The following is a 13,340-nucleotide window of genomic DNA, read 5'->3' as shown; positions in this document are numbered from 1 at the left end:
TATGATGATCTCAAAACCCCTCCAAAATGCTGCCTTTGGTCCAAGCTATCAAAACCTTGGGACTATGAGTAAAAACCAAGTGGCGTAGAGGCTGTGGGGAAAGTAGTGGAGGTAAAGAATCAAGACCTGATCACAGATCCTATAGACCAACCATCTAGCTTCACCATGCCACAAAAGCTTTGGATCACAGCAAACCACATCAGAATCTCACACAGATGTTTGTAATTACAACTATACAAATGGAAAATGAAGACTAGCCTGATATGTGAATGTGGAATAGCCGTCCAAACCAGGGAACAACTAGTGAACCACTGCCCTCTAAGATCTTTCTCTGAAGGGAAAGCCTTGATTTATTCCAGGTCACCTGAAGCCATAGAGCAGATGACAGACTTGGATATTGACCTTTTAATGTTGCTTTTCAAGTTGACATACGAAAGAAGAAGAATCCTCAAGAAGAAAGTAGGCTGGAGACCCATACTAGATCTCAGACAGCTGAATGCCTTCATCTGCCTCCTGTGGTTCAGATGATCACCCTGGCCTCTATAGTTCCCTCTCTAAACAAACGCGACTGGTTCACAGCTCCTGATTTAAAGAATGCTTATTTCCACACAGACATCCACCTAGCACACAGGAGGTTCCTTCAGTGCACCATCTGCTTGGACCGTTACCAATACAGAGTGATCCCCTTCGATGGTGCTATGAGTTTTCACAAAGGTAGTGGCAGCACATTTGAATTATCAGGGCACACCAATATTATTGCGGTACCTCGAAGTACTGGCGACTCATGGGGAAGCTGTACCAAGAAGTTCAGAGGGCAGCCCTATCTTTAGTCCAACTCCTATGTTCATTAGGACTCCAAGTAAATGTAGAAAAGTCCATTTTAGCTCCCATGCCGATTATACATTTTATTAGAACAATCCTGCATTCGATCAGAGCCAAAGTATACCTACCTCTGGACAGGTTCCAAGCTATGAAGGAGCTCATCACTCAGCTTCAACTATGCCCTCAGACAACAGTATGATGCTATCTCTTCCTTCTACATCACATGGCCTCTTATCTGTATGTGATGCTCTTTATGAGACTTCATCTCTGATATCTACAGGTGTGGTTGCGAACAAAGCAGTCTCACGTCCCCACAGAGTTCTGACTTAGCTTACCTGGTAGGAAAACAGATTAACTGTGTGTGTGTGTGTGTGTGTGTGTGTGGTGGGGGGGGTCTCTTCGTCCCTCCCCAACCCATGAAAAGATGGGTCACAGATGCCTCCGTACTAGGCTGGGGAGGCCATCTGAATGAACATGTAGCACAGGGTAGTGGTACTCAACAAGAATCCCAGCTACACATCAACCTCCTGGATCTGCAGTCAGTGCATGAAGCCTTCAAGTGATCTCTACCACTTATTCAGACCCTCCATGTTCAGATCATGTCAGACAACAGGACAGCAATTTATTATATCAATAAACAGGCAGGAGCAAGATCCAGCCTTCTTTGCATATGATCTGTCAGTGCCCTCTTTCCCCTCTGCTGCAAATACTTCCAAAGGTTATTTGTGGTACAGAAGGAACTGGAGGGGTAGTCCGTTTTCACCGCCCCTTATGCTCTCAGTTTGGAGCATGAGGAGAAGGATGCAGGCCTGGATCAACGGACATTGCTAGCAAAAATTTTCTGGTCTTCAGGCTCATGGAGCACACGAATACGTCAAGTGGAATACACATAGGAATCACATACCTAAAAGAACTACAATTACTGCCAAGGTAAGTAACAATACTATATTCCCCATTCAGTAAATCTGTGAAGCCACAGCCTTTGAACAACCATCCTTATTGTGATGCAGTAGGGAACGGGGCGGATTGACCTGGGAATGTCGTCTAGTTTTACTGGGACTGTCTGCATTGGGGATGGGAGAGCAGGGGATGATTTTACTTGTTACCTGAGCTTGTAACCTGAGCCAGGAGGGGGGTGGTGCCAGATGACACCTTTGCCCAGGAAACTGGAGGGAAGGGGGGGAGAGAGAGGGCTAGAGGGAGTTTTGGTTTTCAGTTGTGGGCTGGGTGGTGAAACAGGGAACCCCAAAGCTGGGGTCTAAGCTCCCTAGCGCCCCCCCCCCCCCAAGGACTTGACTGAGGGGTCCTGGTTGTACCTACACGCTCTGCTTGGGACTGTGTTCCTGTCATCTAATAAACCTTCTGTTTTACTGGCTGGCTGAGTGTCACGGTGAATCGCAGGAAGAGGGGTGCAGGGCCCTGATTTCCCCCCACTCCGTGACACTTATGAAGTAGAAAAGTCTGAGTCTGACACTTTTGATAAATGTAATCCGTTACCACTCCATAAATATGGTTGTTCAAAGGTTTTTCTTTACTTTAAAATGAATTAAAATACATATGTCACATACCAGAAAAGCTTTGTGTACAGCTCACATTTGTTTGTCTCTTTATTTTAGCACCTTTTTCTACCACTATCTGAATGTCTACCCCAGTTGAAAGACCTTCTTATAACTACTAGAACCCATGCCCTTCCTCCCGATATCCAGGATAGTATTCTAAAGAGGAAGCTGTATGTTTTACCCTTTCTTCTCTTTGAACCTGGTATCTTCCCACAGATATAGCTGCACCTAGGACCTTCTCCCCCTCCTCTCTCATCTCAAAAAAGAGTTTCATGGGTTGGAATGTGGGGAATCTATCAATCAAGTTGAATAGCAACTTCACTGATAAAAACTAAATACCTTATTAATACACTGCAAAAAGGCTTTACTTTCTTACCTTTCTCAGTTACTTACTACCTCCTTTGCAAGGACGTTCACAGTTTCGTAATGCAACACAGATTCTGCCAGTCAACATGCTATTCTAAGAGGTTTACTACATTATACCTATGCCTTTGCACATAGCCTCTTGTCCAGTGCTATTGTATACTTGCTGCTGTAGGCCAGTCTCACATTTTTACACACCATTGTCCCCTTCTTTTTCCATTCCTGCCATGCTAGTGAACATCCACAGTTCAGATAGCAAGGTATATTCCATATGTATACTGGTATATGTAAAGAGTTCACATCAATGGAGTAAAATGTTGACAAAGAATAATGATCTCCTGGTCCTAAAGAAGTGCCGAGATGCTCATTTTTATAAAGAGAGACACTGATCCTTTTTCAAAGTTATTTGGAAAAAAGTTGTTTTAATATAAGTGATAGGCACGCACACACGTTTTTATTTGGATATTAGTAAAATAGAATGGCAATGGCTTCCTGTGCTATTATAGAATAGCACTATTCTACTTTGGTTTATGGATCAGCCTTGTGAACTTCAGTCAGTCAGAAACTAGATTAGCCTTAACATACTTTTAAGAAGAAAACTGAGATTTGATAGAAGTTCTAGTTCTTTAAAATGTCATAGGTAAATACTTTTTCTGCAGCCACCTGAATGACTAAAAAGTCTTCACCAGATACAATGGAATGGAAATTACTGCAATGTTTAATGAAACCTCCCTTCCCTTCCTTGCAGTCTATGAACAGTGTTGATTTTGAAGTTTGAAACACTAAAGTTGTAGGTAAAGGTCCATCTGCATTAATTTTTCAAATCCTGAAATTATCTTTCTAGCAAGACCTGTATTCAAATATGTTTCTGTAACAACATGTTAACCAAAGTCAAAACCTCTTTGTAAACAGGACGAAAGGCACTTTTCTTTTCTGCCTCTCCCTCCTGCACACTGGGGCTCAGTGTCTGAAGATATGAGGAGAGAATTCTGTTGCTGGAGCAAAGCAGTATTTTTAAGTATTATTTTTAATATGTAAATGTACATCTGAAGTAAACTGTAAAAGCTTAACACAACTTTGAGGTCTGCTGAATTCCTCTACTAAACAGCTGTGTTCACTAAGCAATACACTGTGTCCTCTGAGGAAACAAAAATTAATTTTAACTGGTGTGTGGAAATAATAAATTTTTAAATTTTCACTCAATTTTTTTTCATTTTTGTGACCCAGGTAGTTTTGGGGCTTTTGCAAAAATGTCTAAGAAATGGGCATTTTCATATTGAAAACACATGAAATTAAAAAAATTGCATATTTTTATAAAATTTGAGGTTCCTCTCATTTTAAAATGGTCATATTTTCAAGTAAAAAACAAAGTTTCCAACTTTCCTATTTGAGGGGTATTTTTTAATTTGGGAAAAGGAAAGGGCTTGTTAGTTTGTTCTGTGTTTGAAACAAAAGTTACTTTTTTACTGAGGTAAAATTTTATTTTAACTTCTTTACATCCTTCTAGTCTTAACCAACCAATTATTTTTCTTTTGTTTCTGGAGGATCATAGTAAACAGAAATCTCAACCCTTCTGGTATGTGGGATATCCCAAAATCTCTAGTGATGTGAGATTAGAGGATTTTCATGGAAGGATAATTGTCCTGGCTTCTTCATTTGCAACACAGAGGACATCTCTCTGTTTTCTCTCCTTAGCCTCCTCCTTTGGACTTTGATTCAACAAAGCACGTAACCATGTAATTGGGATTTAGGCAAGTTCAGTGGGACTGTTCATATGCTTGAAGTTAAATACATGTATGTTTGCAGGATTGGGGCCTGGGTCTTTACCAAACACTGCTTGTTCTCTGATGTTTCTACTGTAGAACTGAAATCTTCTGTCTGTCCATCACTTGCTCTTGGTTCACATTTTTAAGGTTTCCTGCCCAACTATAAGAACTAGACATTTAAAAGAGTTCTTAAAATAAAGTTTAGATTTGTGAGCACAATTCTGCAGTACATACCACAGCTGCAGAGTATATGGTGCCTTGGCTATTGTTCTCTTCCTCTGCTGCATTCCAATCACAAGGCTCCCCTCTTTTAACATAATGTATTAAATTACCACAAGCAGTAGATATCAAAAATTGATCTCAGCTTTTGTTATAGAAACATAATATCAATAAAAAGACATAGCGGTTTCAAACTCCAGTCTTCAAGACCTGGGCGTGTGTTTGTCAGGTCTCTTGCCTCAAATAGGTGGAAATTCTGTTCCTTCCCACATTTCTTCTCAATCACCTCGTCACTCTTGAAATGTCTCAGTGTAGAAGTATGCTTTTCTAATAGATGGCCTTTTAAATTTGGTTAAGACAAGCAACTGCAGCCCTGACTTGACCATTTGGCAGTGGGCTGATGCTTGCTGCATATCTCTCCCTTTCAGCTGGTAAGTATTCTGATTATGCTTTCCTTTTCTCATACCATTGAAGAGAAGACACAGTTCACACTCCCCTTTGCTCTCTTCCTGTCTCTTAACACATCATTTTAAACTCTTAATTCTAATCCTTAAATAACTTATTTTGCCCCTTTCTACATTTCTGCTCTCCTCCTCTGGTCACACTCTCTCCATGTGTGTCTTCAAATACTTTTTTCTAAGTTTCGAACCTTTACTTTTGCTACCCCCATGCCAGGAATTGGCTCCCTCTTCTTGTTTACCAAGACTTCCTCTTTCCTCCTTCAAATCCCCCTATAAAGTGCAGTTCTACTCCAAAAGGTGATTATGTAAAAAGACACCTTCATTCTCAGCAGATCTGCTCCCTTTGTGTAGTCCGAGTCATGTCTATTGAGTTTAGAAAATCTTACCCGTTGTCACTAAAGTGCCTAAGTGACTTACGCTCCTGAGTCCCATCGATTTTTTTTTCCCATTGACTTCTAAAATGTATAAAAAATTACCCTACAAGTTTTTATTGTCTTTTACTACTGTTAGTGCTGCAGAGACACTACAGCTATTAGGGTGTGAGTTGGATTCCATTCCTTCCCATGCTCATCAACAAATTGATTCTTTCCTGTCAGTTACACCTGTGCAAACATATTGAAGGCATTTGGTGTGATTCTTTGCTAAGTCTCTTCAAGGCGCAGCACAGAACTCACAACCTTGGAAGTAGCAGTGCAAAGGTGACTTTACCCCACCTTTTCATCCTCCAGTTCTGGGCTGCTGAGAGGACTGTAATGGTCCCGTAGGATAACATAGGGATCCCCGGGGTCTGCTTTAAATAGAATCCCCATAATGACCCCATCAGCATACTCCCTTCACCAGACCTTGCAACAGGGCCACAATTGCATGTACATTGACTTAGCAAAGGAGAGACTCTCTCACATTGAGTTTATGCAGGTGTTGCTGAAAGCATAATTTGGAGTTCTATAGGTGTCACGAGTTCTTAATTTGGGACCTTCACAGCTGGTACTGGTGGATGAAGTAGAAAGAACACAGCTTGATTCTCATATTCTAGGCTGAGTTTGTGGAGCTGGCAGTCAGAAAGCATCTCTTTGCTTGTAAACTGAGCACATTTGATATAGAAGTTATTGAAACAATAAACAAGTAGCTTTACAGTGCCACATATGCTATACATAGTCACTTCTAATGTTGTTTGAGAAATGGAGAAAATATTCATGAAAAATGTATCCCTTCTAGTAAAAAAAAAAAAAAATCCTGAAACTTTCCAACCAGCTCTAGTCATTTCTCAGAATAAAACTGCATTTTAAAGCTCATGTATTATTACAGTTGTGCCAAAAATGTATTAAGTGCAGGAATGTACAACTCCTGCTCTGAAGATCTTGTAGTCTAAGCTTTTAGGGATCTTTCCAACCCTTAATAGTAATCCCCTTTCCTAAACTACTAGGCCATGTGTTACCTTTTTTCTTTCTTAGCTTTTAAGACTTTTTTTTTTTTTTGGCAGGGAATGTTTGTAAAATTCCAGATAAACGTACAGCACTATGTATGTTTTAATCATTTCTTAATAATCAAAGCTAATATAGTCTTGATGCCAGTCTCTCTCTCTGGGCTCCTGCTCACACTCTCAAACTGAACCATGCAGATGGCTAGTCTGGCAGTCTGACATCACAGTAAACTACCATGGAAGAATCACAGTCCAGAACCTGAAATTGTTACTGGCATGGGAGAACTGAGAAGGTGATTCACTCATCTTTTCTGGGGGAGAGTGTGCCTGGTGGTGCTCTTTAGCAGTCCTCTCTGCTTGATTAGAGGAATGACATTGATAGGCTCCAAAGAGAGCCATGAACAGCTCTTCTTGACAGTGGGACAGTTACAGCAATAGGAGGCATTTGAGGGTAGGTGGAGAAGTAAAAGGAAGTGGGAAAATTGGGGGTTCCTGGAAGACACCCCACTCCCCAAAATGCTCCATTCAGTCAGTGCTGAGTTGTCTAGTTTGATGGTTTCTCCTATCAGTTAATCCATGCCTGATTCCATAGCACGGTCCTACAGATTCTAACTACTGCTGAGATAGTCCACTTACATCCCGACTCATAACACACTGACCCTGTGAAGAACTCTAAGGCTAGGTCTACACTACCCGCCTGAATCGGCGGGTAGAAATCGACCTCTCGGGGATCGATTTATCGCGTCCCGTTGGGACGCGACAATCGATCCCCGAATCGACGCTCTTACTCCACCAGCGAAGGTGGGAGTAAGCGCCGTCGACAAGAAGCCGCAGAGGTCGATTTTGCCACCGTCCATACAGCGGGGTAAGTCGGCTGCGATACGTCGAATTCAGCTACGCTATTCGCGTAGCTGAATTTGCGTATCTTAAATCGACCCCCCCTGTAGTGAAGACGTAGCCTAAGTCTGGAATCCTTTCATACATAACTAATGTAGTGTCTTTGGAGAGGCCTAATTTTGGAACCCCTAGCTCTTGTTCCCATTGTTGTTTGCAGTGCAGGTTCAAAGTGTGTCCCGTTTAGGAACTTCTTCAGACGGAGTCTGAATCTTGATGCACTAACGTATATGTTTTAAGGTATTTTGAGCAGAGAATATCTGTAATGTGTGGATATTAGCACTTCCCATCCTCTGAATTACTATTTAGTTGAATCCTGGCAACAACCTAATAATCTCAGACTCTCATTTTACAATTTCTATGCTGAATTTCAATAGCAGCTGGGGGTGGAGTGCATTGAATATGTAAAGTATTTTCATCTCTACTCAGACCACACCTTATCTTATCCTAGTGTCACCTTGGTGTGTACTCCAAAGTAATACACACCACCGTGTAATATATCAATGGTCAGAGCAGGTGAAAGAAGGAAGCATAGTCATGCTTAAATGCCCTGTACACCGTAATTACACTTAGCAACTTAAGAAAGTGTTCCTATAACCCTCTCTTCTGTGGTTGCTTTGGAGCCCATGAAAAAGAAATGAAGACACTACATTTACCCATGTCTTCTACTTAGCAGTCCTGATTTATTTTAATATTTAAAAAAATCAATTGACAATCTTTCTAAACATTTCTGGGAAATGTACACTGAAAATGTGGAAGTTGACTCAGAAGAAATCATTAAAAATGTCTTAGATGCAACAGCACAAAACATCCTCCCACCCGCCACCCCCAACTTGGGTTACACTTGATTTCCTTTCGAAAAAATTTCTATTGTTGCAGCCCACCATCTCAGCTCCATCAACAAAAGCAATGCTGGGAGTCATTGTGCAGACAAGACATTGATGGATGCTTGCGTTTTTACCACTATGTTGTGTGCTTTGAGCAGGGTTAGATGATGATGTGGTTGAAATATTGGGTATCTGTCTGGCTAGTGTAGGAATAGCCGAAAGCGAGAGCGGCACATACACCCATGCATACCTACATATATACACTTCTTTTTAGTAGAAACTTCAAGCTGAGATTGCTAGTTAGGATTTGAAAAGGAAGACTTCACGTTTGCTCCCTTGGGATGAAAAACCTCATTGATATTCAGATATTTGAAATATAACATGCTAGCTCAGAGCCTCTGAGCGTCATTTTTTATGCTGAGAGAGGTTAGTATAATTTCCTAGTAATTGATGTAGCTCTCTCAAACTCACTGTATACCAGCCATTCTTGATTCCTATTCCAACATTTCGACTTTTCATCTGTCACAGGCTGTACATCAAAACTAACTTCAGTGCTTATGGGATAATGAAACATTTATAGTCTTGCAACTGCTGTATTTTTGCATCTGCAAGCTTCTAACTCAACCTCTAACCTGCTTCTGAAGCAGATGCCTGAGTTTCTCCCATTTAAAAAAAAATCTGTCAGATGAATTGCTGTAAATGTGGAGTGTGTTGGTTGTCTGTATCAGGGCTTTTGTTGTTGGTGCTGTCATTCAACCAGTCTTTCAGGATGTTACAAAACTGCTAAGAACCACTGTGGACAAGAGAAAATATCTTTTATTTTATCCTCCAAAACTTTGCAGTCAATTTCCAAACCTTGGAAGTGTAAAACGTATTTTTTTTCCTGATACCCACAAGGCGTTCGGCTATATCCACGTATATCAAAGAACATTCTTAAAGCTCCACAAATAAGTCATGAAAGCTTGACTGACCTCCATTCAGAATCTTTCCTCTCCCATTCTTTTGTAATTATATCATTTCTATATAAAGTCTGTCATCACTAACAAACTGCAAAACTTCCTATTAGGAAGCCAGGAACCCCCTCCCCCGATTCCTTTTTCCAGGTGCAGTTTGATAAGACCTGTTCACTGGATAGGCAGGGTTTCTTCATGTGCCAAATGAAAAACCCATAGGTTTCATCAAATTGCATTTTAATCTTTTTGGAATCAGAACAAGTAATACCTGTACTATAAGTTGAGGTCTGGGGAGGGGGTTTATCTGGTTAAGACACATCCATAAGAAGCATCTCAGCTCTCTATCTGCACTGTGTAAATGTATAGAAAGGGAGGGATTTATTTGTACTGCCAGCTCCTCTCTGTTGAAGCTCTCTGTTGCTGAGCATTTTTTCATTTTATTCTTGATCATATCTTGAATAAGAATGCAGAGGGAGTGCATTGGACTTCAGTGTCAGATAGTTGTCCGCCTTTTTGCATGCAGTTAATTGTATAAAACTTTTTTATCAGTTGAACCAATCCTGTGTCTGGTAAAGGGACTAAATTCATTCATGGGCTTTAGATATAGAGAGAGCTCTGTCTGCTAGGATTTCACATCAGACATTGGATTTTGCTGGTGGAAAATTGTAGAAAATGTGTTTTTCCCATGTGAGGAAGAAAGTGTGCATCTTTTTCTGTAGTTGTGTTGGAGTTTTAGAGGCTGCATGTGGATGGGCTGTTCCAGTTCCTATCATGAAGATATTCTAGGTTGTCTCTGACAAACCCTGACATAGTGACTAAGAATATATTAGACTGGCCTCAGAGGGATCTGAGAAGTTTTCACTTTTCTTTATTCTAGGGTGCAGTTTTTATCCCACTATAATCACGGCCTTGTACAACTGTTTCATGGGCTGAAACAACTATGGCTGAAAGGGCTAACAACCCCCTCTAAACTGTAATGCAGTCAACAGATGTGATACATTACTCTAATCAGCTGTACCCACCAAGACTGAATCACTTCCCTCGCCCTTCTATCTGCTAGCCATTGCTTAATTTGTGTCAGGGCTTGCCAGGGCTGAGCCCTGGCACCTCTAGTCTTGGCAGTTTATAGCCCTGGCACCTCTGGGCTTGCCACATCAGTTATGAAAGTAAAAAAATTGCTTGAGCCCCAGCACCTCTTTCATTACAAATTAAGCACTGCTGCTAGCCTGAAGTTCAAGAATCTCGATATCTATCTTAAATCCAAATCTTAGCAAGATGCTAAGCAGATGACCATTCAGTGGACTGTATCAAACTCTTGTCAGGTTGATGATGTCAATGATCATTCTGTTAGGTCTTTTGCATCTCTAATTACATCGATCCTCTATCCTTTGCAAGAACTGCTTTAAAAAAATCTTAGAAATCTTGATGTTTGTGGTCTTCCCCTAGCAAATGATTTCTAGTGGACTCAGATTTTTAACTAGTGTACCAAAGTTATCCCACCTGCCTTTTGAGATGCTACAAATGGCACAGTAAAACTGCTGAATGTTATGAGTGTAAAATGTTGGCTACATTCTGTCCTAAAGGTGACTGCTTATCAGGGTTGTGCATCAACTCCCTTGTACGAGGTTTCTAACCTGATTAGATATCCCAGGAAGTCATACAAAAAATGAAATCTACATGAATATTTAGCAACTGCTTATGAAATAAAACAGTTAAATTTTCAGTTCTTGGAACAAACAGATGAGGAGATGAACGTGGCAATAAATTGTAGAAGACAGATTACCAAAAAAAATTTACCTTTTAGACAGTAGGCACATTGTTTGTTTGGTATAGGTCCATGCGTTACAATAGAGAAAACTTTACAGAATGGTTGCAGTCATTATGCTACTTAGATTGAGGAGAAAGCACTAACTCATGGTTTAAGATAGAGGACTGTTTGGTCCTAATATCTCCTGTGGTGTGGATGAAGTAGCGCATTCGTTCTTTATCTCGTTTTCCTTTTTTGCAGAAAGGAGTCAGGACAGCACAGCAGTGGTGCTCTCTGATTCCAGCTCCACACAGGACATCTTCAATGAACCTGCCAGTTCTCAAGACAGTTCGAGGAAGCCTTACTCAGAGAAGAGGATTTCCACTTCCTGTTCAGATGTGATGGCATCCTGCAAAGAAACTCTAGGATCTGAAGAGGAAAGAGGTACAATCATTTTATTATGTAACTCACAGCAGCTTGTGTGATGACTAGGGCTGTCAAGTGATTAAAAAAATTAATCATGATTTAAAAAAATAATCGCAATTAATCTCACTGTTAAACAATAATAGAATACCATTTATTTAAATATTTTTGGATGTTTTTACATTTTCAAATATATTGATTTCAATTACAACACAGAATACAAAGTGTTCAGTGCACACTATATTTATTTGTGATTACAAGTATTTGCACTGTAAAAAAACAAAATAGTATTTTTCAGTTCACCTAATACAAGTACTATAGTGCAATCTCTTTATCATGAAAGTTGAACTTACAAATGCAGAATTACGTACAAAAAACCTGCATTCAAAAATAAACAATGTAAAATTTTAGAGCCTGCAAGTCCTCTGTCCTACTACTTGTTCAGCCAATTGCTCAGACAAACAAGCTTGTTTACATTTGCAGGAGATAATGCTGCCCTCTTCTTGCTTACAATGTCACCTGAAAATGAGAACAGGCATTCTCATGGCACTGTTGTAGCCAGGGTCACAAGATGTTTACGTGCCAGATGCAATAAAGATTCATATGTCCCTTCATGCTTCAACCACCATTCCAAGGGACATGCGTCCATACTGATGATGGGTTCTGCTCGATAACAATCCAAAGCAGTGTGGACCAACACATGTTCCTTTTCATTATCTGAGTCAGATGCCACCAGCAGAAGGTTGATTTTCTTTTTTGGTGGTTTGGGTTCTGTAGTTTCCGCATCGGAGTGTTGCTCTTTTAAGACTTCTGAAAGCAGGCTCCACACCTCGTCCCTCTCAGATTTTGGAGGCACTTCAGATTCTTAAACCTTGGGTCAAGGGCTGTAGCTATCTTTAGAAATCTCACATTGGTACCTTCTTTGCATTTTGTCAAATCTGCAGTGAAAGTTTTTCTTAAAATGAACATGTGCTGGGTCATCATCCGAGACTGCTATAACATGAAATATATGTCAGAATGTGGATAAAACAGAGCAGAGGACATACAATTCTCCCCCAAGGAGTTCAGTCACAAATTTAATTAACGCATTATTTTTTTAATGAGCGTCATTGGCATGGAAGCATGTCCTCTGGAATTACTCCTGGGGGTAGAATTCATGTCCCCCACAGATTTCTTGGCTTCCCCACAGAAAAATGACTTTCTGACAGGGAAGCTGCAAGAACAGTCACACACACCACTCCCTAGCAGCGCAGGTACATTGTTTCAGGCCACCCAGAGCAGCCTGACCTTCCATACCCAGACACTCCTGCCAAACCTCACCCCGTACACCCAAAACCCTCCTAGCACTCCATACCCGAACCCCACCCCACTGAACCTCAACCCCTGCATCTGGAGCCCCCCTGCCTCCGGACCTGCACCCCACCCCACCCCCCACTCTGCTTCCTGCACTCAAACCTCCACCCTGACGAACCTCACCCCCCCGCACCACCCTGGGCCCCCACATCCAGACATCCATGCCACTGATCCCCCACTAACTGTACCCAGACCCCCACCCCACCACGCCACACTCCCCCAGCACCCAAACTCCCGCACTGAGCTCCAAACACCTTCACCTGGAAGCCCCTGTAGAGTCCCATTTCCCCTGCACCTGTAAACCCCCTCCTCCCCCCAACGAGCCTCTGTGCATCCAGATCCCCCCCACAATCTGCCTGCACCCAGATTGTCCCACACAGAACCCTCTCATCCCACACCTGGATCCCCCCACACTGAGCCCCTTCACATTTGGATCCTGCCTGGTTGAGCCTGCCTGCCCACACTTGGTGCACCTGGCGCAGAGGGGCAGGGCCCCAGGATGTTCCTCGGGCAGGCCCAGGCCTTGTGTTGTG

At 41.6% G+C, this 13,340-nt stretch overlaps 1 protein-coding gene across 1 annotated transcript in view; it reads left to right on the top strand.

Moving 5' to 3' along the window:
• Nucleotides 1–13,340, top strand: part of CABIN1 (calcineurin binding protein 1) — a 198,284-nt gene that overhangs the window by 55,350 nt on the left and 129,594 nt on the right. Inside the window, exon 26 of the mRNA XM_065417969.1 lies at nt 11,293–11,475. Within this exon, the coding sequence (XP_065274041.1) occupies nt 11,293–11,475 (183 nt within the window). The remainder of the gene's footprint in view (nt 1–11,292; nt 11,476–13,340) is intronic.

Source organism: Emys orbicularis, chromosome 16 (genome assembly GCF_028017835.1).
Source record: "Emys orbicularis isolate rEmyOrb1 chromosome 16, rEmyOrb1.hap1, whole genome shotgun sequence".
Lineage (NCBI taxonomy): Eukaryota > Metazoa > Chordata > Testudines > Emydidae > Emys > Emys orbicularis.
Note: the sequence above shows the minus strand (reverse complement) of the source record. Positions and strands in the feature narration are given on the sequence as shown.